This window comes from Eptesicus fuscus, chromosome 19 (genome assembly GCF_027574615.1).
Source record: "Eptesicus fuscus isolate TK198812 chromosome 19, DD_ASM_mEF_20220401, whole genome shotgun sequence".
Taxonomy (NCBI): Eukaryota; Metazoa; Chordata; class Mammalia; order Chiroptera; family Vespertilionidae; genus Eptesicus; species Eptesicus fuscus.
Genome location: NC_072491.1, coordinates 27413116 through 27436497, shown reverse-complemented (window position 1 = coordinate 27436497; position 23382 = coordinate 27413116). Strand labels below are relative to the sequence as shown.

Here is a 23382-nt window from a genome sequence, read left to right as displayed (position 1 = left end):
GCTTAGCTGCTTCATTTTCCATTAACTGGGCATTCTGATTTCTGGACTTTTAAACCTGTACTGACTCTCATCTGGGTGGAATACACTTGGAAGGAGGCCTGCATAACATCCTTGGTTTTCTTGATCTAAGTAAGTAATCAAATATACCTTAGACTATAGTCACTGACTTCTACTACATTCATCATCCCTCCCTCTTACACCCAAATTCAACCTTTATAGATATGGATAACTTAACATTCAACTGAAAGATACAGATTTCTAAGTAAGGTAAGACTTTTGTTCTGAGTTACCTAGAACTTAAAATGGGGCATGAATGAATAAAAAAAAAAAATGTCTGGTTTTACTTAACACCTTATTTTTCAATTAGAAAAAAAATTGTGACCAGTTATTTAAATTAGTTTAGTGCAAATATCTACAGTGCACATGTGCAAGACAATTGCTTAATAGGTTATCTTGAAGGATCATGCTGAAATATTAAAAAACAAACAAACACAACTTACCAGCCCTAGCCAGTTTGGCTCAGTGGATAGAGCAGCATGTGGACTGAAGGGTCCTGGGGTTCAATTTTGGTCAAGGCACGTGCCGGGGTTGCGGCTCAATCCGCAGTACGGGGTGTGCAGGAGGCAGCTGATCGATGATTCTCTTTCATCATTGATGTTTCTATCTCTTTCTCCCTTTCCCTTCCTCTCTGGAAAAAACACAACCAAAAACTTACCAAAGACGATAAAATGCAAAAGACAAATGTCCTAATGTTCTGATAAGATAGTGAATGAGGGATGAGAAATGTCAGTTTTGAAAAACTATTTGGGAATTTATGTCTGAGGTTATATATATATATTGTTTTTAAAATATTTTTTGTTGGTTTTTAGAGAGAGAAAAAGGAAGAGGGAGAGAAACATCCATGTGAGAGTGAAACATTGATCTGCTGCCTCTTCTGCCTCTTGCACATCCCTTATTGGGATTGAGCCTGAAACCCTGACCAGAAATGGAACAACAACCTTTCAATGCAGGGGGGAGGACACCCAACCAACTGAGCCACATCAGCCAGGGCATATTCTTTCTGTAAGAATATGCTGGTATCATCTTTCACATTTATAAGCATATTTTTATTAAAGGATATAATAAGGTATAATGGTCAAGAACACAGTCTCTGGGTCAAATCATCCTTGTTGTGAATATCAGCTCTACCGATAAGCAATTGTGTATTTTTCTCTGAGCCTTAGTTTCTTGTTTCTTTTTTTAAAATATATCTTTATTGATTTCAGAGAGTAAGGGAGAGGGAAAGAGAGATAGAAACATCAATGATGAGAGAGAAGCATTGATTGGCTGCCTCCTGCATGTTCCCTAATGGGGATCAAGCCCGCAACTCAGGCATGTGCCCTTGACTGGAATTGAACCTGGGCCCCTTCAGTCTGCAGACTGATGCTCTATCCACTGAGCCAAACCAGCTAGGGCTGAGCCTTAGTTTCTTAATCTGTAACCTGGGGTAGACAGTACCTCCCAAGTTTGCTGTGAAGATTAAATGAAATGTATTAAAGTGCTTAGCAAGGTGCCTGGTACATACAGAGTGTTTAATAAATATTAATTATTATTGTTTCAGAATATAGATGCAAAGATAATTTATCATCATAATAGAATATTATGATTTTTTTTAAAAATCCAATTTATTTAAGCAAAAACCAAAATGAAATAAACAGTTCACCCATTTCTCCTACCCCCAACCTTCCCACTTCTGTCAACCACCAGTCTGTTCTCTGTATATAAGAGCTTGGTTATTTATTTACTTATTTATTTATTTGATTCCACATATAAGAGAGATCACACAGTATCTGTCCTTCCCTGTCTGACCCATTTCACTCAGTACAATGCCCCCAATGTCCATCCATGCTGTCACAAATGGCAAGATTTTATTATTTTTAATGGCCAAATAATATTCCATTTTATCCAAGGATGGACAGTTAGGTTGTTTCTATATCTTGGCTGTGGTAAATAATGTGAGGGTACATATGTCTTTTCGAGTTTTTTGTTTCCTTTTGTAACTTTGTTTTCCAAAGGTATTCTAGAACTGGTTTGGTACCCTTCCCCCAACCTCCCTTCCCCCCTTCACACACATAACCATTATCTTTAGATGGCTGAGCAAGAAGTTATGGAACTGTCTTTATAGTAAGAAAAAAATTGCTGCATGAGGGGTACATTTAGTGGCTCAACATATGTTCACTGAGCCAGAGATTGAGAAGTGACCTTTGCTCTGTTAGTCTGCATTGGCTGCTTGAGTCCAAATGGGCTTACTCATTTATTCAGAATGTAGTATTAAATACCTACTATGTGCTAGAACCTTTTTTTTTTTTTGGTACAGGAATGCACAGTTGATTGAGACACACACATCCTTATAGCCATAGAGTGTACATGGTTAGGGGAGAGACAATGACAGGGAGTGGAGAGAGGGCAGGTAGGAGACGTTAGTTCAAAAGGGAGTGGTAAGCTAGGACTTCTCAGAAGAGGTATCTTTTTTGACTACTAAAGTCTGCAGCCTTTCCCAGATGCTGATTCAATTAATTTGAATTCACTTCAATTTCTCCCAGATCCAAAACAAAAGGACCAGTTTATGAAAGCTATGGGAATTCAGTTCTCACCACTTCACTAGGGCAGGGAGAGCAGCTGTTATTCTCATGCAACATTAGCCCTCTGGTTAATATCAGGAGGTCACGGGGTAGGAAAAGGTTCTGATACCCAATGCCTATCGAGTTCCACTTGGGGTATATGAGCTAACAGCAAGGCTTATATCTGCTCTGCAGGTAGGACCAATAGAAACAGGCGTTTCTTATAGTAAAGCAGGATTTTGGCAGCACTGCTATTGCATGGATGGAACCACCAGCTTCCTTTATGCCAGCCTCATTCCATGTCCCTTTTGGCTGTACCCACATAGGAAAGTATACGAGCCCAGATATCTTCTGAGGATTGGCTAGTTTTGTGTCTGTGACTGAGTGTATGTCAATTTCTCATTTTCCATAACAGCAGGAAAATCATTTTCAACGTTCTCTTCTAACCTTATATAACATGTCTTAATAGCCAGAAAAAAAGGATGCTGCCAGGAGGGTTCACATCTATTCTGCAAATATTTTCTGAGAATATTCTAATCACCTGGCATTATGTCACTGGCTGGATCCTACTGCTGGTTTTGTAAGTTTGAGCAGGTTACTTAAATATTCAGAGTCTTAGTTTCCTCATCACATGTATATGTTATTTGTAACATGAGATTAACTATACATTGACCACTTAAAGTTATTAAGATTAAATAGGATCATGCTTTTCAACAAACCAAACAAAACTTGCCTCACTGCCTAGAATCTAATAAATGATGAATGAATGTCAGCTGACACAACAGTGATGGCAATATGATATTGAATTTACACCCATTCATCTAGCACGTATTTACTGAATAGCAATCATAAGCCAGGTTGGTATTTAGTAAATATTTATAAAAGATATAACCCAGGTTTATGTTCTTGGGGTACATTAGTGAAAACAAGTATAAAAAAATGTTGGCTTTGTGGATCTTAAATTATGGTGCATCATGCCATTCTTGAACACCTAGTTTGGCTTAGAATTCTGAAAGAATAATATTTAGTAAATAATTGTTATTAAGTCCAGTAGCAACTTAAAAATTAATGAATAGGCACTTGACCAATGTGGCTCAGTTGATTGAGCATCATCCCACGCACCCAAAGGTCACTGGTTTGATTCCCGGTCAGGGTATATATCCAGGTCGCAAGAGTCAATCCCTGGACGGGGTGCATATAGATCAATGTTTCTCTCTCACATCGATGTCTCTCTCTCTCTCTCTTTCTCTCTCTCTCTCTCTCTCTCTCTCTCTCTCTCTCTCTCTCTCTCTCCTCTTCCTCTAAAATAATTTAAAAAAACATTTAAAAATAATTAATGAATAGGCTAAAGTCTGATACGGAGCAAAAAAATCCAACTTTTATGTTTTAAATATTTATGGAAGGTAGATTTCTAAATCATCTTTTTATCTAGCAATAAGCGCTTATGATCTAGGGTGAAACTAACCAGATTTTCCTATTTAACAGTAAAGCCATATGTCTGCCAATGAAAGTTTGCTTATGAAACAGAGTATTTGAATTGGGGATTGTCTCAAAGAGTCTCACACATATGGTGCCCATATCTATGAAATCATTCAGGGGAAATTATAAAGAAACACATCCTGTATGTCACTCCCTGAAATCAACGTATTCCCTCAGTAAGTCTGGCTCTGACATGTGCCTTTTGCCCTGTGGCCTGGACTGAGATGCTGTGTGTGTCCATCGGGGCAACACTGCAGTACCTCGCAGAAATAGAAAGGTTCAGGTCTAGCCACATTGCTTCAAGTTACCAGCCACTTCGCCCAGGCTTCCAAAGGACATTCTGTAGACGCCTATGATGTCAGATGGTGTTCCCACTTCAGCTGTGGCCCGCAGATGCTTTGCCAACACTCTCTGTCCACGTGTGTTGATAAAAGCAAGGAAAATGTGAATAATGGAAAAAGAATAGCAGGCAGTTCTTTTGCTGGCTATGGTGATTTTAAACACAAGTGAAACACACACTTCAGCTTCTCCCTGGCAGAGGGCTTTCGTCCCCTTAAATGTTTCACTCTTGTGAGAATGACTCACGTCTTGGAAACGGACAGGTTCCAAGTCTGGTGCTCCCAGCACCTTTCGGCATTGGCTCATGCACCCGGTGGGAGATGTAAGCATCCCAACAGCTGCTTGAATTAGCAAGGGATGCTGTGCTCTTGCCTTTCACTGAAAAGATTTCACCAACTCTCCAGCAGCCTGAACTTTCCAGTTGTGCTGTGATTACCTTTATTAGGCAGCATTGTACATATTCTGGTGTCCTACATAAGTGCTAGAAGTAGAACACACATTTGTTCGTTTGTTTTAGCTTCCTTGTTAGCCGAATACTTTAAAATGCATTGCATTTTTAAAAATCACTTGTACACTGTGATTTTGCTCCCCGGAGCAGCCTGGTGCAGGGTCATTATTGACATCTGTATATAGCAAAGGAAAGTAATGTTCACAGTCTCAAATCTTGGTCTCTAGGCTGCATTGCATAACCTTGGTTATATTCTGAGGGTGGACTAAACCCACAATTTGGAGCGGGTAAACAAACGCTCAAATTATTTCTTGATAGCATAAGACTCCACGGCAGCTATTCCTGACTGGTGGCTGGCTCCTTCCATTTGGCAGTTCAAGGACCAAGCTCGCTCTATCTTTGGGCTGTGCAATGCCCTAGGACCACGGTCGGCAAACTGCGGCTCACCAGCCATGTGCAGCTCTTTGGCCCCTTGAGTGTGGCTCTTCCACAAAATACCACGGCCTGGGCAATTCTATTTTGAAGAAGTGGTGTTAGAAGACGTTTAAGTTTAAAAAATTTGGCTCTCAAAAGAAATTTCAATTGTTGTACTGTTGATATTTGGCTCTGTTGACTAATGAGTTTGCCGACCACTGCCCTAGGACCATGTTGGTATGAGCTGGTGGGAGGAAAGGAGACTGCAGGATGCCCACTCTCTCTTTTAAAAGTCCCAAGTGGAAGCGACCCATGTCCAGTTTCCAAAGGCTGGAACATGGGCCACATCAAGCAGTCTGTGCTCCAAAGGAGGAAGCACCCTGGTGAGCAGCCACACTCAGTGTAATGCACATCCACCTCAGTGTATGACCACAGGGACTGGAATGGGAATGGTGCCTCTTGGAGCTGAGAGCAACGTGGTGGCCACACAACTAGTAACAACCAAGATAATAATACAAGATAATTGAATGCTATGACATGCAATTTTAAGCCTTAATGTGGAATAGGGAACTATAGATGGCATATCCAACATTAAATTTTGCAGAGATAATTGCTGAGCCTAAGTTTCCATTGAAAATAAATTAACTCAGCTTTCAAAGACTAGTTGAATTAAAGAAAAAGATTAAACGGTAATTATATGTAAATACTAGTATAATGAAAACCCTGAAGTTGGTGTGAATGACTGAAGATGGGGACACTGCCTTTATATCAATTCCTCATTGCAGTTCATTCTTGGAAGAGTTCTTGAGTTATATCCTCTTATAAACTGGTGCTGTGGTGAGTAAATGGGTCCCCTGAGTTCTGTGAGCCGCTCTAACAAATTCATCAAATTCAAGGAGAGGGAGTCTTAAGAACCTCTGATAAATAATCAGAAGTATGCCCTAACCGGTTTGGCTCAGTGAATAGAGCGTTGGCCTGCAGACTCAAGGGTCCCAGGTTCGATTCCGGTCAAGGGCATGTATCTTGGTTGAGGGCACATACCCAGTGGGGAGTGTGCAGGAAGCAGCTGATCGATGTTTCTCTCTCATCGATGTTTCTAACTCTCTATCCTTCTCCCTTGCTCTCTGTAAAAAATCAATAATATATTTTTTAAAAGAAGTACAGGTAACAACCTGAGCTTGGGACTGGGATCAGAAGGTTGTGGGATGGAGGGCAGATAGTGTCAGAATTAAGTTAAATTGTAGGACACCCAGCAGGTGACCAGAGTATTGCTTATTGGATATGTGGGCAACCTCCTCCCCCACACACACTGAAATTGGGACCAGAAATCCAACAAGAGAAAATAAATAAAAAGGTCTACCAGGCACCTCTTCAATGCTCAAGCTTGAAGATGCTTTGGAAAACACAGAAAGATGGTCCTCCTATATTCTAGTTGTTCCAGCCTTAACCAGGAGATACACAAACTGTAGGGAGGAGTACAAATTGACTATTAAGAGCTGAAATGTGTTTCAGGTCTAATGTGTTATAGCTTTTAAGAGGATCTGAAAGTTACCTGTTGAAATTAAGCATGATGCTATTTCTTTAATTGATGATTTATTTCTACAAACATTTATTGTATGCTTACTGTGGTCCAGTAAGGTTCCTGATCCCCTTCTGGTGTTAGTGATGATGGGAGGAGGAGACAGCCATCTGAAAAAAAGAATGCAATGCAGAATTACAGGGGCTTTGATAGATGTCTGTGCAGGACACCTAGGCATGATGCATTTTTAATGTCAATGGAGACTTTGGAAATAATTGAGTCTAAATTCCTTCATTTAACAGATTAAAAAAAACCTGAGGCCCAGAGAGGTAAAGTGACCCTCCAAAGGCTACACAGCTAGTTGATGAAAGAGCCAGTACTAGAGTCCAGGTAGGATACTTGATCTCCAACCTCAGCTGGGTGCATGGAAAGGGTGAGAGCTGAGGGATTTGCACTGGAGAGAGGATGAATGCCATGAGCAATTTAGTAAAATCTCTTCTGGATTTGTTGCTGGTCAGTACTGGGGATGAGGAGAAAACATGGTGTAGGAAGAAAGATGACTGGCTCACTAGGAAATTTAGGTTTCACACCTAGCTATGACCACATACATAGAGTGTTACCTTAGATAAATGATCTAACGCACTAAAAATAACGCTTCCATGTATTTGTTTAACACATTGTGGTTTTCGATAATGCCATGCACCATCATGTCATCTGATTCTTGAAACAGCCCTTTGAGGGGTCATTTGTAGAAGGACATCCTTATATTCCCATTCTGCAGATGAGCAAACTGAGATGCAGAAAGTCAGCTAGTTAGTGAGAAACTTGAGGTTAGAACTCCTGAATGCTCCTCGTCTAATGGTAACCATGTATACAAAAGGTGTGGAACAAGAGTCGTTAACCACGAGTATCTTTGATTATATTACAGATGCATTGTGAGAGGTTTCTATGTATCCTGAGAATAATTGGAACCACACTTTTTGGAGTCTCTCTCCTCCTTGGAATCACAGCTGCTTATATTGTTGGCTACCAGTTTATCCAAACAGATAATTACTACTTCTCTTTTGGACTGTATGGTGCCTTTTTAGCATCACACCTCATCATCCAAAGCCTGTTCGCCTTTTTGGAGCACCGAAAAATGAAAAAATCCTTAGAAACCCCCATCAAATTGAACAAAACTGTTGCTCTTTGCATCGCTGCGTATCAAGAAGATCCAGACTACTTACGGAAATGTTTGCAATCTGTGAAAAGGCTCACCTACCCTGGGATTAAAGTGGTCATGGTCATAGATGGGAACTCAGAAGATGACCTCTACATGATGGACATCTTCAGTGAAGTCATGGGCAGGGACAGGTCAGCCACTTATATTTGGAAGAACAACTTTCACGAGAAGGGTCCCGGTGAGACGGAGGAGTCCCATAAAGAAAGCTCCCAGCATGTCACCCAGTTGGTCTTGTCCAACAAAAGTATTTGCATCATGCAAAAATGGGGTGGAAAAAGAGAAGTCATGTACACGGCCTTCAGAGCACTGGGACGAAGTGTGGATTATGTGCAGGTAGGTTTCCGAATTCCTGCCAGGGCAAACATACATCCAAATAAAGCAGCTTTTGTATCTCTCCAGTCATATGCTTATAGCCCATCCTTGTCACTTCTGAACACAGTGCCCCTTTCAGTGCATTTGAAAACAGCAAGACTGTTGAAAGCACATTTTGAAAGAGGCGGGGAAAAGCCTTGTAAAACTGTTAAGACTATCTATGAAAATGCTTAACTTGTGCAATGCTGTTGGTTGGAAGTCAAGGTTATTTTGAACAGGAGACCCTTCCTACTTTCTCTCCCCTTCCCTTCTCTGCCCCCCTTGGTTCTGCCAAGTCAAACCCAACGTCATTTTCCACACTCTTAAAATTCCCAGCCTTGTAAGAAAATAGTGTCTGCTGAGCAGAGGGTCTTGAGAAAAAAAAAAAATCTGCAGACCCAAAGGAAGGCTATAAAACGGTGTTCACAGAGACCTGGCAAAATGAGAGTGATGAGAACGATTTTGATTGAAAAGGGTAACGAATTCAAAACAGAGAGAGAAAGAGAAGAAATATGAAACAGGGAGAAAAAGGAAAAACCTTCCCAGAGCAAAACCAAAGTAATGTTTATTTCACTCCCCAAACAGCATTACCTCACTCACTGCAACTTGACCTTTGAAAGCATTTGTGATGGTGTTTGCTCACATGAAAATTAGATGGGCTGTGTCTCGTTAATTTCCTGACTGCTCACTTGTAGGGTTTCTCCTCTCCTAGTTCTTACTGAAGCTTTTTTCTTTAGGATGCTCATAGATTTTGGCCATGATGAGATGAGAAGGAAGACATGTCTCAGGTTTAAGAAATCTTCCTTTTCTCTTAAGAGTACAATCCTAGGTTTTAGAAGACCCCTTTTACCGTGTGGCCTTTTATTGCCACAAAGTCATGCCTAGTGGGTCTCTCTGTAAAACAGCATGGGAAAGGACACTGGCTTTAAATTAGTATGTGTGATTTTTAAATTTTTATTTTTACGGAGAGTGATCTGTTCCTTGTCCCTTTTCCTGTTTTGCCTGAGCACTTTGAGTACATTTCTCTGATCGCAGCCTCTTGTTTTTGTTGTTTTTTTCCCCCCAGATTTAAAATTGATTTTGAGAGAAAGATTTGTTGTTCCACTTATTGGTTGATTCTTGTATGTGCCCTGACCGGGGATAGAATCCACAATCTTGGCATATAGGAACAATGCTCTAACCAACTGAGCTACCCTGCCAGGGCTTAGGGCACTGGCTTTAGAGTCAGTTGACTGAGGTTTGAATCCACGTATTTCTACTTGGATGACTTGAGCAGGGCCATTTCCCTGAGCCTCAGTTTTCTGGATAGAAGGGTTTTGAGGTAATGATTTCAAAAAATATGACAAAAGTAGCAAAAGTTGTTAATGATGGTGTTAATATTATTACAAGTTTCCTATTATTATTACTATTATTATTATTATTATTATTATACTAGAGGCCCAGTGCACAAATTCGTGCACGGGTGGGGTCCCTCGGCCTGGCCAGTGACCCGGGCCGGCCAGCTGGCGGGGAGGGACTGGGAGGTTGGCCGCCCCGGGAGGTTGGCTGGCCCTGGGAGGTTGGCTGTGGGAGTGCACTGACCACCAGGGGGCAGCTCCTGTGTTGAGCATCTGCCCCCTGGTGGTCAGTGTGTGCCATAGCAACCTGTCGACTGGTCATCTGGTCACTTAGGCTTTTATATATATAGATAATCATGTGATTCTTAAAAATTATAATACATGTCAATTGCTACAACTATTAATTTGGGTTAATATCTGAAGAGTTTGGGGGCATTTCTTCAGTTGATACCAATCTGCATATTGATCTCTCTTTTAAGGAGTTGATAGAGTTCCAACCCCAAGTTTCTCTTAATTTCTATAACTTTCACAATTAAAGTCAGCTAACTCAGGACATTTTATACCTACTTCTGCAACTTCAGGCCTAGATGAGGGATGAGGTGACCTATTTAAAGGAAGGAATGACTGGGGAACTTGCATAGGACTGAAAAATGATGCTCTGGGCATAAAATAAGAAAACATCTGTTGATATTTTGCTTTTAATTGTAGTTAAAACAATCACTTGTCATTTCTAATCAAGACATGATTGTGTGGGTTTTCTTCCTTCTTACAAACCTGCTCCTCCCAAACCCCCTTTCCCATCATTTTTGTTTTGAATTTTGTTTGTATCCTTGACAACCTGACATTGTGCCTGTCCAGGAAAAAATAATACACAATATGAAATGTTGGAGTAGGCTTGCTGCTAGAGCCCTAATCAGCCTGGAGACCTTTCCTTCCTTCAGGCTGAAGCCTCAGGAGAGATTGACCCAGCAACAGCTGGTAACTGGGAGCTGAATCCTCCTGGGATTCTTGGTCCATTTCAAGTGCTCAAAGAAGTGTAAACAAACACACACACACACACACACACACACACACACACACACCACCTTGTGGCATTCTGAAACCAGGTAGTTCCATCCTGCCATCCCTCATCAATCAAATCCCCAATATTTAACCAGGTATGCCCTATAACAACGGGAATGTCATAAAGTTCAAACTAACATACTATCAATCTAACATTCTGACTGACCCAGGGTCTGAGAGTTGCAGAGGAGAAGCCACAGAAAGACAAAGGAGAAAGGGGGAGGAGGATGTTGGCTACTAAGCATTACAAGTGACTAACCCCCAAACTTGGAGTTCAGGTTTACTAGGGAAGGAAGGAAGCAAGCAAGGTTCAAGTGCTTATGCATAAGAGAAAATGAGGGCTGGGGACAAAATTGACCTTCTGTTCACTATCCTTGCTAACCTGGCTGGAAAATACTGCTTCACTGTGCAGACATGACCAAAATGGTTAATTTCCAGTTGCAGCTGGGTCTTTGGCACTGGTCAGCACTCTTCACTTGACATTGAATAGATAGATGTCTTTCTTATTGCTCTCATGATCTATTATTGCATACCTTCATCACTCTCCCAGCTCCCCACCCAAACTCCTTCCTGCTTAACTACTAACAGATGACCTTGCCTCCTACTTACAGGTTCAAGGGTATCTAACCTCACCTCCTATCTCCAGGTTAACCTTCTACTCCTGGGCTCTCCGGGTCAGCTCCCTCTGGTCTCCTCCAGAAAAGGATTTATTTATATCAACTAGAGGCCTAGTGCATGAAATTCGTGCACTGGGGAGGGTGGGTTCCCTCAGCCCAGCCTGCATCCTCTCCAAACCAGGATCCCTCTCACAATCCTGGACTGCTGGCTCCTAATCGCTCACCTGCCTGCCGGCCTGGTTGCCCCTAACTGCCCCCCCCCCCCCCACCGCCGGCCTGGTTGCCCCCAACTGCCCCGCCTGCCGGCCTGGTTGCCCCTAACTGCCCCCCGCACTGCTGGCCTAATCGCCCCCAACTGCCCCATGCCAGCCTAGTCACCCCTCACTGCCCCTCCTGCCAGCCTAGTTGCCCCTAACTGCCCCCCCCCCTTGCTGGCCTTGTCACCCCCAACTGCTCTCCCTGCCAGCCTGGTCACCCCTCACGCACCCCCCCCCCCCCCACCCCCCACCGGCCTGGTTGGCCCATGCAGCCTGCTTGTTCAGTTGTTTGGTCGTCCCTCACTAACCCCCCTGCCGGCCTGGTTGCCCCATGCAGCCTGCTTGTTCATTCCTTTGGTCATCCCTCACTAACCCCTCTGCTGGCCTGGTCATAGGCAGCCATCTTGTGAGGGCGTGATGGTCCATTTGCATATTACCTCTTTATTATATAGGATTACCACCTCTCCATTCCTCTTAGTGTTTATCTCTATTCCTCTTTTGACTACTGTCTCAGCCTTAAAGCCACTCAAATAATTAATGCTGACATGGAATATGGAGGAAAGCTTCAGTCTAAGAGAAAGCCAGTGTGGTAGCAAATTCATCTAAGATGCTAGTGGCAGATTTCAGAGATGGAGAAAAACAGAAGACAAATAATAAAGTAAGAAGAGAAGATGAAGGAAATGAGAAAGAGAATGAGGAAGGTCTTCATTTTTGAATCCAGGATTTTTTCTGGGGAAACTTTTTCAAAATAGGACAGATTCTGACCTATCTAGATATGGTTTAAGATTCAGCAAAGTAGTATTTATAGTAGCTTTTTATTTACCAAAGAAACACATGTATAAAAACTATAGAAAAGCACAATGAGCAAAATTAAAATCACCGGTAACAAATACATGACCCATAGATTATAAATTTTAAGTACTTTTTGGTGTATAACTTTCTGTTTTTCCCTTACTTTAAAAAACAATTTTGGGATTATATTATATTTACTTTTTTGTTCTTTTTAATATTCAATATCAGAAGACTTTAATAGTTAGATTATATAATTGCTCTATTCATTCCTATCTCTTATCACCAAACATGAATAAGTGCCAACATAAGTGGCCACCAGTCTGTGCAACAAAGGAAAAAACAATATTCCCCAATGTGTGCATTAGGGATTTAGCAGGTAGAGAATATACAATAAGCATGGACATTCTCTAAAGGAAAGAATATAAGAGGCAATTTTATTTGGACTGTTGGCCTTTATTTAATTTGGCAGCACCCTAGGTATCCAAGATCCTTTGAGCAGGAGAAAGACTAAATCATTCATAAGAGTTGACCCTCGTTATTCATGGGTTCTTCATTTGTAAATTATGCCACTCACTAAAACATATTTGTAACCTCACATCAATGTTTGCAAGTATTTTTGTGATCGTTTGCAGACATGTGGAGTGGCAAAAATTTCACTCTAACAAGACCATGCTTTGCCTTCTTGTTCTAGCTTTTATACTGTAAACAAGTAACTTCCTTACAATCTAGGTAATATTTTAGTTTTCACATTTTTGTGCTTTTTTTCCTTTGGTGATGTAGCTGTTTTAAATGGCCCCAAGTGTAGTCCTGAAGGGCTCTCTAGTGTGCATAAGAGCAAGAGGCTTTAATTGCTTTATGGAGAAAATATGTTTGTTAGAAGAGCTTTGTTTAGACTTAATAGGGCTGTTGGCCTTGAAGTCAATGTTAATGACTCATATAGTGTATTTAAACATAAATAAAACAAGGTTAGATAATGATCAGTAGAAAAAATGCTGTGACAAGAGGCTTGGAGGAAGCTAACCCTATATTCCTGCTAGAAGCAATTTTTCCGTATTTGCTAATTCATTGTTCACAGAAACTGTAGAACAGTAACTACCATGAGTAATGAGCATCCACTGTATGCAATATGATTGGTTCCTATTCTGACTAGGAAGTCTAAGCAACCAAAATATTCTGAGGGCTGATGTTGAGAGAGTTATATGTCTCCTTGTATCCTTCATTTTAGAGGATAAGATTAATAGCACACTGAACTAGAAATGGGGAAATGTGAATTCTGGACTCATCTCTGTTGCTTACTTGCTATGGGCCTCAGTTTTTAAAAGAGTGAAACTTCCCTGACAGGTGTGGCTCAGTTGATTGGGCTTCATTCATTCTGTGCACCAAAAGGTTGCTGGTTTGATTTCCCGTCAGGGCATGGTCAGGGCACATGCCCCAGTTGCAGGCTACATCTCTGCTAGGGGGCGTGCAGGAGGCAGCTGACCAATGTTTTGCTTTCACTTTGATGTTTCTCTCTCTCTCTCCTCCCTCTCTCTAAAAATCCATTAAGAATATATTTTTTAAAAAGTGATACATAGGGACTAGGCATTTTAGACTTGGGTCTTAGAATTTAAAAAGCATTTGGTAGACTAAGTGATATTTCTAGAGGAAATTTTTATTTAAGTTACAGTGAGGTAGATTTTAAGTTTCAGATCACTGAGACAAGTTGCAATGGACTTAGAGTCTAATAACTTATAGATGATCATTATATATAGTTCTAGACACAAAAGATTCTCGATATGTAATTAATTCCCATGTTCCTGTTAGAGATTTTCCCTATAGGTCCATCTGTTTGTGGTAAGGAGCATCATGATTCTTTAGATATGCATTTACTTAGGAGGTATAAGCATGTAAAGATTATTACTTAAATGCTAATGGCATACTTCTCTACAGTCCTTTGTAATTTACAAAATACTTTTATAGGCTGTCTCACCTGGTATCTCAGTGATGGTAAATGGCTTGTTCAAGGTGATAGAGATAGTCAGACACAGACTTAGGTTAAGGATTCTTGATTCTGAGTGAGAGCATTTGTTCTTAAAATAAGCAAATCTTGGCGAATGAAAAAAATCTAATTATGTTTTACATTTTTTTTACACAGTTACCGTTATTTTTAACATGGAGTTGGAGGCAACCTTTAAAAAATCTACTAGAATTAAAATTAGGACTTAGAACGTATTTAATCTCAACTTTTTATTATTATTATTTTTTATTTTGGGAAAAAGAACCCTTCTGCTGCAACCAATTATTTTCGTCCCAAGGCAAATTTTGCTTGTAAAGGCCTGATAGTAAATATTAAGCTTTGTGGGCATGTGGTCTTTGTTGCAACTATTCAGCTCTGCTGTTTTAGTGTGAGAGCAGCCATAGATAATATAAAAGAGAATGAGTGTGCCTGGGTTCCAACACAACTCAATTTATGGACATAGAAATTTGAGTTTCCCTGTGTTACAAGATATTCCTTTTTAAAAGTATTTTCAACTGTTTCAGATAGGAAAGAGGAAGGTTTACCTCTTGGCTAGGATAGTGAAGGAAGAAGAAAGATGGGTCTCATGCACTTTAGTTGATGTTTTGTGGTTAAAAATGAGGTGGCTAGAATCTCTCAATAATGTCTTTTTTGTCTTGACATTTTCCACTCATTTTAGTCAAAATTTGGTGACTTTGCTCCACTTTCATGTCTCCTAGTGGGAAATCTTATGACTAGTGATCATGTGGTGGAAACAAATCACAGTGACACATTCAGTGTGGACAGAAAGATGTAGTGATTTGTGCTCTCACAGTTTCCGGTGTACATATCGTGTCCAGTAGTGTTTCTCCAGGTGAGGTTAAACTCTGTGAACTGGCGGATATCCTCCCCGACAGATTCTGGCCTAGAGTTAAATAGGCAACCAACATTCATGACATTACATACTTTTTATTAATTAGTGAGGGGACACACTAAAAATAATAATAGTAGGTCCATAAACATACATGCTTTTACCAACTTCATAGCTGGTGGCTTTCTATTGGCATGCAATCACCAAATAACATCCAGAAATTGAACTTCTTAAGGCTCTTTAACCTACTATAACAAACTCCTTTCCAAGAGATTTCTGAGAGCTTTCCTTTCCAACGCAGTTAAACTCACCAAGCAAACAGTCTCTCTCTGAGAGCTCCTGGCACTTTGCTCTTGGAAACTGGGAGGGGCAGGGCCAATTGAAACACGCAGAACCTCAGAAGTTAGGTTCATGTTTAGTCATTTCAAAGAGGCAGTTGCCTTGGTCTGCTTATGCTCACAAGCAGGCGGAGTTACTTGAACATTAATTCTAGATTGCCCCCTTCCTGTTGTTTTAAGTCTTATTTTAGCTTTCTGGTTTTACCTTTCCCAGCTTGAGTCAATAGAGGTGGGTGTGGCCCTAAACTCTCAGGATGCTGGATTCTAAAGGCAGAGTGGACTTCTGCCTTCGCTTTCTCTACCCTCCCTGCCCGCCTCCTAGCCAATACAAACCAATGATAGACAAGGCATGGCAGAGGCAAAGCATTGCCTTGGAGGAGTTTGTTTAGGTTTCTGAGGCTTGGGCTGAATGAATGCAAATCCACGTATTAGTAAAATCCTATTTCTGCAATGAAAAATTAATGCTTAACTGTTTCCTAAATCTCTCCCCACCCTACACCTAAAGTAAATGAGACCATCCTGGACCAAAGTAGAATGTAATAACGAATGGATGTTTTTTATTAGAAAATGGGTTCTTTTAAATGTTAAGTAAAATTTAAAAATTCAGACGTTAACCCTAAAATTCAGACGTTAACCCTAAAATTGCTATACTTAGCCAAGTCCACTGAGGTGATCAGTTCACTTTTTAGAACTGGATAACCTCATATACTCCCTTTACCCATAACTTCCAATAATGCTTTTAAATTGGTGTATTCACCAAGATTCTTCCTTAATACTTATTTTATTTTCAGAAAAAAATAGCTATTAGTAAAATTGACACATTTTTTTTTGAATGTTGAGATTTCTACATTTTGTTGTTTGAACAACCAAATCCCTACTTTTTTTATGAAGTAGTTTGGAGAACTGTAAAGATATATACTGGTGATATGAATAAATTAATCTTGATTAAATCCATTCAGTATAGTCAGACTTGATGGCAACATAATGGGAATTACAGATAATACCCCCATCTCTGCCAATCATGTCATTTATTGTTTGGTTGGGGGTATGAAACTGGTTCATTTCATTACATGTCCATTCTGATCACTTGCTGTCTACTAAGACCCTACTGCATTCCCCAGAAAAGAATACAGCATTTATTAGCATCATTCAGGAGTTGAGAGGCGGCAGCACTTTTTCTTGTGGAAGAAGCTCCATCCACAGATATGATTCATCTGTGAGAAAAGGTAGTAGCCTTTCCCAGCTGTCTCACTCCTTCCTCTCTAAGAGAGAAGTGACTTAATCTGATAGAGTATGGAAGGAGGAAGGGTTAGCCCAACTTCTCCTTCCTTTTTCCTGGAACTGGGCTATTGCCAAAGAGCAGGCATCTGTCATACCTTTAAAAGGAGCATGCACTGTATCTGCAGGAGGAGGCTGGCACCCTTCAATGCTATTGGCTATATAGGTAATACTGTCTTATACTGGGGAACATCACTATGAAGACTGCTCTCCCACAGACATAAGGCCTATTCTCTATGTCAGCTTTATGTGGGTATACAGGTGCTATTTTGGTTTCTCACCTCCCTTATTCTTTTTTTATTTTCCAATTGGTTCAGAAACCAGAGTGCAGAAAAAGTACTGTTTATGACTCTGTCCACTTGGTCTGCTTATGCTCACAAGCAGCCTCCCATGGAAATTTCTGTCAGGGGTCTACAGGCATAGATTAATCCAAATAATCTTCTTGAAGTGAAGTCATAGTGGTTTGGTTTCAGAATTCCCTTTTTTAAAAATCCATATAAAATTGTTTGTAAGAACATTTCTAGAATAGTTTAAGATAATTCACATCTGCTTTTATACATAAAGGGCTAGATGAATACTTGAGTACTTTAGAATATAAAAGGTGGTCTGAATATCTTGCTAGTTCCCTTTCTAATGCAATGTCATCTGCGAAGCCCAAGTCATGGACATCTTGCTTCAGAAATATACACGCGGCTGCAGGAGAATTTTCTGTCTTTTATTCATCATATTAATGGGAATAATTGTTAAGTGTGCCTCTCTTTTAATACTGTCATGGGAGTAATCCTATCATTATTCAAACCTGAGTGACAAGTTGCCTCAAAGCCCTACTTAAGGCATTTGAAAAAGAAAAAGGACATCTAAAGCAATCAACCCAAGATATTTTGCAAGTCCTTGGGATAAGGACTTTTCATGACCAAAATTGGGAACATCCATGGCAAATTGGGACAAGCTGGTTACCCTAGCAGTGGTCACAAACTCATTTGTCAACAGAGCCAAATATCAACAGTACAAGGATTGAAATTTCTTTTGAGAGCCAAATTTTTTAAACTTAAACTTCTAACGCCACTTCTTCAAAATAGACTCGCCCAGGCCGTCCACACTCAAGGGGCCAAAGAGCTGCATGTGGCTCGCGAGCCGCAGTTTGCCGACCATGGCCCTATAGGATACCTAGCACATCGCTTTAGCTGTTCTATCCAGCTATGTTAATAACTTAAATACTGAACTTGATGGAAAACAAGCTCTTTGTATTGGCCATGATATAACCAACTGTCATCCCTGTGATATTTGTGACCAGAAGGCTGAAGACATAGTATACAGTATATGCAAAATTTTGGCTGTGTGAATCACTCTTATAATTCTTTATTTTCTTTAACTCATTTTCCTTCTTTTTTGCAGGTTTGTGATTCAGACACCATGCTAGACCCAGCCTCATCTGTGGAGATGGTAAAAGTTTTAGAAGAAGACCCCATGGTTGGAGGTGTTGGGGGAGATGTCCAGGTGTGTAGTATGGCTTCGCTTTTACCTGAGTCAGTCACTTTGGTAGAACTCTGATTCATTGATTCATTGAATATGCATTTACCACACCAAACTCTGGGCCAGGTATTACACATTGGAAGTGTCTTGAACCCAGTTTACTGCCTCTTTTGGCTAATTGAAAAAATTTAGGATTTCTTTGATTAGTCCTAGCATATAATCCATGTCTTTAGTGGCCGATAAATTATGGTCTTGAGCCATAATTTAATGTTTTGGTAAAATCTGTTGTTAGAGTTCATTTAGTTGACAGTAAACTAAAATGTGGCAGGAGATGGATTCTCTATCATATACCCATGTCTTTAAAAGCTGACCAACTTGTGATTGATCAAAAAATCGAAATTGGAAAACAAAGAAAGAGAAACAGCAACTCAAATTTATACTAGTGAGAAAGATAAAGGAGCAATTGATTAATAAATGGGTTTTCCAATTAATTATTTTTTACTAATTATTCTGTATCTTACATTATTTGCTATCAATGGAGAAATAATTAGTGAAACAGGTATTGGAATAGGAAAATGAATATGCAAAAGTATGTGAAGGTTAAAATGAGTTCTTTGCAAATGTGCGATTAGATTTTAGCAAAATGTGAAAAGCACATTAAAATTTTACTTTAAAGTTTAGGTATTATGTTGCTGTATAATCCATGTCATATATTCGTGGTGATAGTGGAGGCAAAGAAAATGCAATACAATGGACAAAAAGTAGCCTGGTGGTAAAAAGGAAGCATGTGAAATCGAGATGAACACAGAACAAAATTGAGACAGGGGAGAATTTAGAAATATTGCCAAGAAAAGCTGATAATTTTGAATAGCCTTTACATAGAGCATTATTTCAGGATTCAAGTTTTGGAGGGAGGCCAAAGCAAACCCTTTTATCACTGGCATTGCAAAATAGTAAGGAAGAGAAGGAAAATTTATAGCCAAGGATTAGATGAGTTGGAAATTAACCAGAACAGGAGGCAATAGAACTTAAAAACTTTCACATCCTAGATGGCAGGAAAGTGTCTGGAAGAAGAATTTAGGGACTGAGAACTAAAGCCAAAGGAAAAAAAAAGAAAAGAAAAATCTCACTATTATAATAGAACAAGAACAAAAAGCATAGCAAAAAGAGGTCAGAGAGTGAAGAGAAAATATTTATCATCAGAAAGTCCCAACGCATGCACACAACTTAACAAATTAATCTAGTAATATAGAATCAGAGTCATTAAAATATAATTATGTCAAAAAGAGGAAGGAACCCGGCCACTGTGGCTCAATGGTTGAGTGTTGCTCCATGAACCAGGAGGTCAAGGTTAGTTAGTTCCATTCCTGGTCAGGGCACATGCCTGGTTTGCAGGCTCCCTCCCCAGGAGGGGGCGTGCAAGAGGCAGTTGATCAATGATTCTCTCCCATCATTGATGCTTTTTTATCTCTCTCTCCCTCTCCCTTCCTCTCTCTGAATTTTAAAAATCATATTTTTTTAAAAAAATAGAGAAAAAAAGCCAAAATAAACCTTACTCTATTAAGTAACCTCAGGATGGTATGGATTTTTTGTTTTGTGTTAATCCTCTCCGGAGGATATTTTTCCATTGATTTTTAGAGAGAGTGGAAGGGAAGGAGGGAAATAGAGAAGTGGGGGGAGAGAAACATGGATGTGAGAGAGACACATTGGTTTGTTACCTCCCCCAACCAGGGTGGGAGATCAAACCTGTAACCCAGGTACATGCCCTTAACCCTCAACCCTTTGGTGCGCAGGTCAACACTCAAACCATTGACCAGGGCAGGATGGTACAGATTTTGTTTTTGTTTTTTAAAATTTTAAGAGCAATTATACATATATTTTTATTTATTTAAATTCGTTTTTGTTGAAAGTATGTTGGTATTTTTAACTAAGGCTTACCTTTTGCTATTTTCTCGTTTTTGCAGATTTTAAACAAGTATGATTCCTGGATCTCCTTCCTCAGCAGTGTGAGATACTGGATGGCTTTTAACATAGAAAGGGCCTGTCAGTCTTATTTTGGGTGTGTCCAGTGCATTAGTGGACCCCTGGGGATGTACAGAAACTCGTTGCTGCATGAATTTGTGGAAGACTGGTACAATCAGGAATTTATGGGCAGCCAATGCAGTTTTGGTGATGACCGGCATCTAACGAACAGAGTGCTGAGTCTGGGCTATGCAACAAAATACACAGCTCGGTCCAAGTGCCTTACGGAAACACCTGTAGAGTACCTCCGATGGTTAAACCAGCAGACCCGTTGGAGCAAGTCATACTTCCGAGAGTGGCTGTACAATGCCATGTGGTTTCATAAACATCACTTGTGGATGACCTACGAAGCGGTTATCACTGGATTCTTCCCTTTCTTTCTCATTGCCACGGTAATCCAGCTCTTCTACCGGGGTAAAATTTGGAACATCCTCCTCTTCTTGTTAACTGTTCAGTTAGTAGGTCTCATCAAATCATCCTTTGCCAGCTGCCTTAGAGGAAATATCGTCATGGTCTTCATGTCCCTCTACTCAGTGTTGTACATGTCAAGTTTACTTCCCGCCAAGATGTTTGCAATTGCAACGATAAACAAAGCTGGGTGGGGCACATCTGGAAGGAAAACCATTGTTGTTAATTTCATAGGACTCATTCCAGTCTCGGTTTGGTTTACAATCCTCCTGGGTGGTGTGATTTTCACCATTTATAAGGAATCTAAAAAGCCATTCTCAGACTCCAAGCAGACAGTTCTCATTGTTGGAACGTTGCTCTATGTATGCTATTGGGTTATGCTTTTGACTCTGTATGTGGTTCTCATCAATAAGTGTGGCAGGCGGAAGAAGGGACAACAGTATGACATGGTGCTCGATGTATGATCTTACATTGATTGACATTTGCAGTCACGCATGAGGACAAACAAAACGTTAGTTCCTGCAAAGACCGTACAGTATTGTGGCATCAGAGAATGCCACCACAGGAGACATATCACTGCTGCTGGGACTTGAACAAAGACATTTCTATGGGTTTATTTTGATTCTGCCAAAGTAAAATGATACGTCAACAAGAAGAAACTCAGATGTAACCTGTTACTTCTATGAAAATGGGAAGAATTCTTTGTTTATGCACTTTTCCCTTACTGTACATCTGCCTAACAGTGTTTTGCCCTATATACCTCACTAGCCATGCTTTATGTGGGTTATCATGGAAGAAAGGATTTTGGAAACTCAAGGAAAAGTTCTTACAACATATACAACCTAACTTATGGACTGTGTTGATCGCTAATTGTTCTTTAGAAAGGGTTTTCACTTTAACTGCCAAATGAGATGCCAAAGGAAATTTTTGAGGCCGTTGGCTGTGCTGTATTTTTATATAATTGTACTGTGTTTTAAAATTTTGTATGCCCATTTTTAAAACAAATTTTGCATATTCTATATTTTTCCTTCTCTGCCAAAATACACCTGTTCTTCCTTTATAAAAAAATAAAATAAAATAGGTTCTGAAAAAAATTCAAACTTATAAAACCTACCCAAAATGTGAAGCTTGGTTGACGGATGCTGTTCATGATAGAAAGAATAAAATGTTTCTCTCTCTACCTTTTCAAATCGAATAGTTTATTTCTGTGAAAAAGAATTTAAACTTCCAATATTTTAACTTTTTAAAACTTCATTTGGAAAAGGCCAATAATACCTGTCACACTTTGGGAGTAAAAATACATACTTATGTGTGAAAGAAAAAGTAAATAAATGAAAATCAAGGCCAAAAGGGTAGAAAAGTGCAATTTTTTTTTTCATAAGATTAAAAAAAAAAGGGAATACTCAAAAGAAAACACTGGGAAGCCAGCACTGGACATAACATGCATATCACAGATGAATAATCGAAGATTCTGGCAATGGTTTCCCAGGCTGAGTATTAGGGAAAGTGGAAAAAAATTACCTGTATAATTTGGACAAATACAATGCAGTTAATTTTGTTCTGTGGCTTGAATTCACCAGATCCTGTCTATATATTACATATTATTTTACCTGTCTTTTCCAGCTTGCCAGTTCACTTTGTATGTTAGCCAGAGGTTTCCAGGATTTAGTTGGATAAATTAAAATAAATGTAAAGTGTACAGATTCAAAATGGCAGGTTTAAGTTCCAATTATCAGCCTCTTTTACTTTTTGATGGGGCTTTTATTCTGAATTATTCTACAGATAATTTCATCTTTTCTGTTGACCAACATAAATATGTTTACATATTAGAAATGATATCAAGGTTTAATAAATGTATCAGAAATTGGCACATGAAAAATTAACAAACCAGATGCCTGTAGTCTAGCGAATTCACTTCTCCAGAGCCTCGGTTATCCAGTTTGACTTTTGACACTACCCATCTTGCTTTGTAGCTGGTGCTGTGTAGACCTGTGTTAAAAACACAATTGAACCTATGAATAGTTACATAGAAAGTATTGTGATGAAACAGTCATGTGGAGAAGTGTTGGGCCATGTACTTCCTGCCTTTCTGCTTTTTTCAAGCAGACTTCTATGTTCCATCTATCCTAAGAAAAAGATGCACATTCTACCTTTGGAATGCAACAAGGTACATAACATTCTTCCACTCCATCTCTCACTGATTGGAGAGCTTGTGGGAAACAAACACCGTGCCAATACATGAGACTAAAACTTGAGTTTGCCTTTTTAACTATTTATGTTCTAAGTTAAGCTTTGATAACATTCAAATGTCAAATTCTCTCATTCTTATAGAAGATTGAATTAATTGCCTGTATTTATTTTAGCAATTATTCAATGTATTTCCAGTATAGGATGTATAGTATAATTCTTTTTGTAAATAAAATATTTTTGATAAGACGTTTGTGTGTTTTCTTAAGAGAAGGGGAATTTGAAACAAAACATTACCTGATTGTAATGGTATGGATTTAAGAATGGATTATATTGGGGGGGGGGGTGGCAAATACAGTGAGTAAAGATAATAAGTCATTTAAGTTTACATAA

At 39.6% G+C, this 23382-nt stretch overlaps 1 protein-coding gene across 1 annotated transcript in view; it reads left to right on the top strand.

Moving 5' to 3' along the window:
* The window catches only part of HAS2 (hyaluronan synthase 2), a 28071-nt gene extending 4890 nt beyond the window's left edge, over nucleotides 1–23181 (top strand). The window contains exons 2-4 of the mRNA XM_008143356.3: nucleotides 7728–8354; nucleotides 18295–18396; nucleotides 20337–23181. Of these exons, the coding sequence (XP_008141578.1) occupies nucleotides 7728–8354; nucleotides 18295–18396; nucleotides 20337–21266 (1659 nt within the window). The 3' untranslated portion in view covers nucleotides 21267–23181. The remainder of the gene's footprint in view (nucleotides 1–7727; nucleotides 8355–18294; nucleotides 18397–20336) is intronic.
* The last annotated feature ends 201 nt before the right edge of the window (nucleotides 23182–23382 follow it).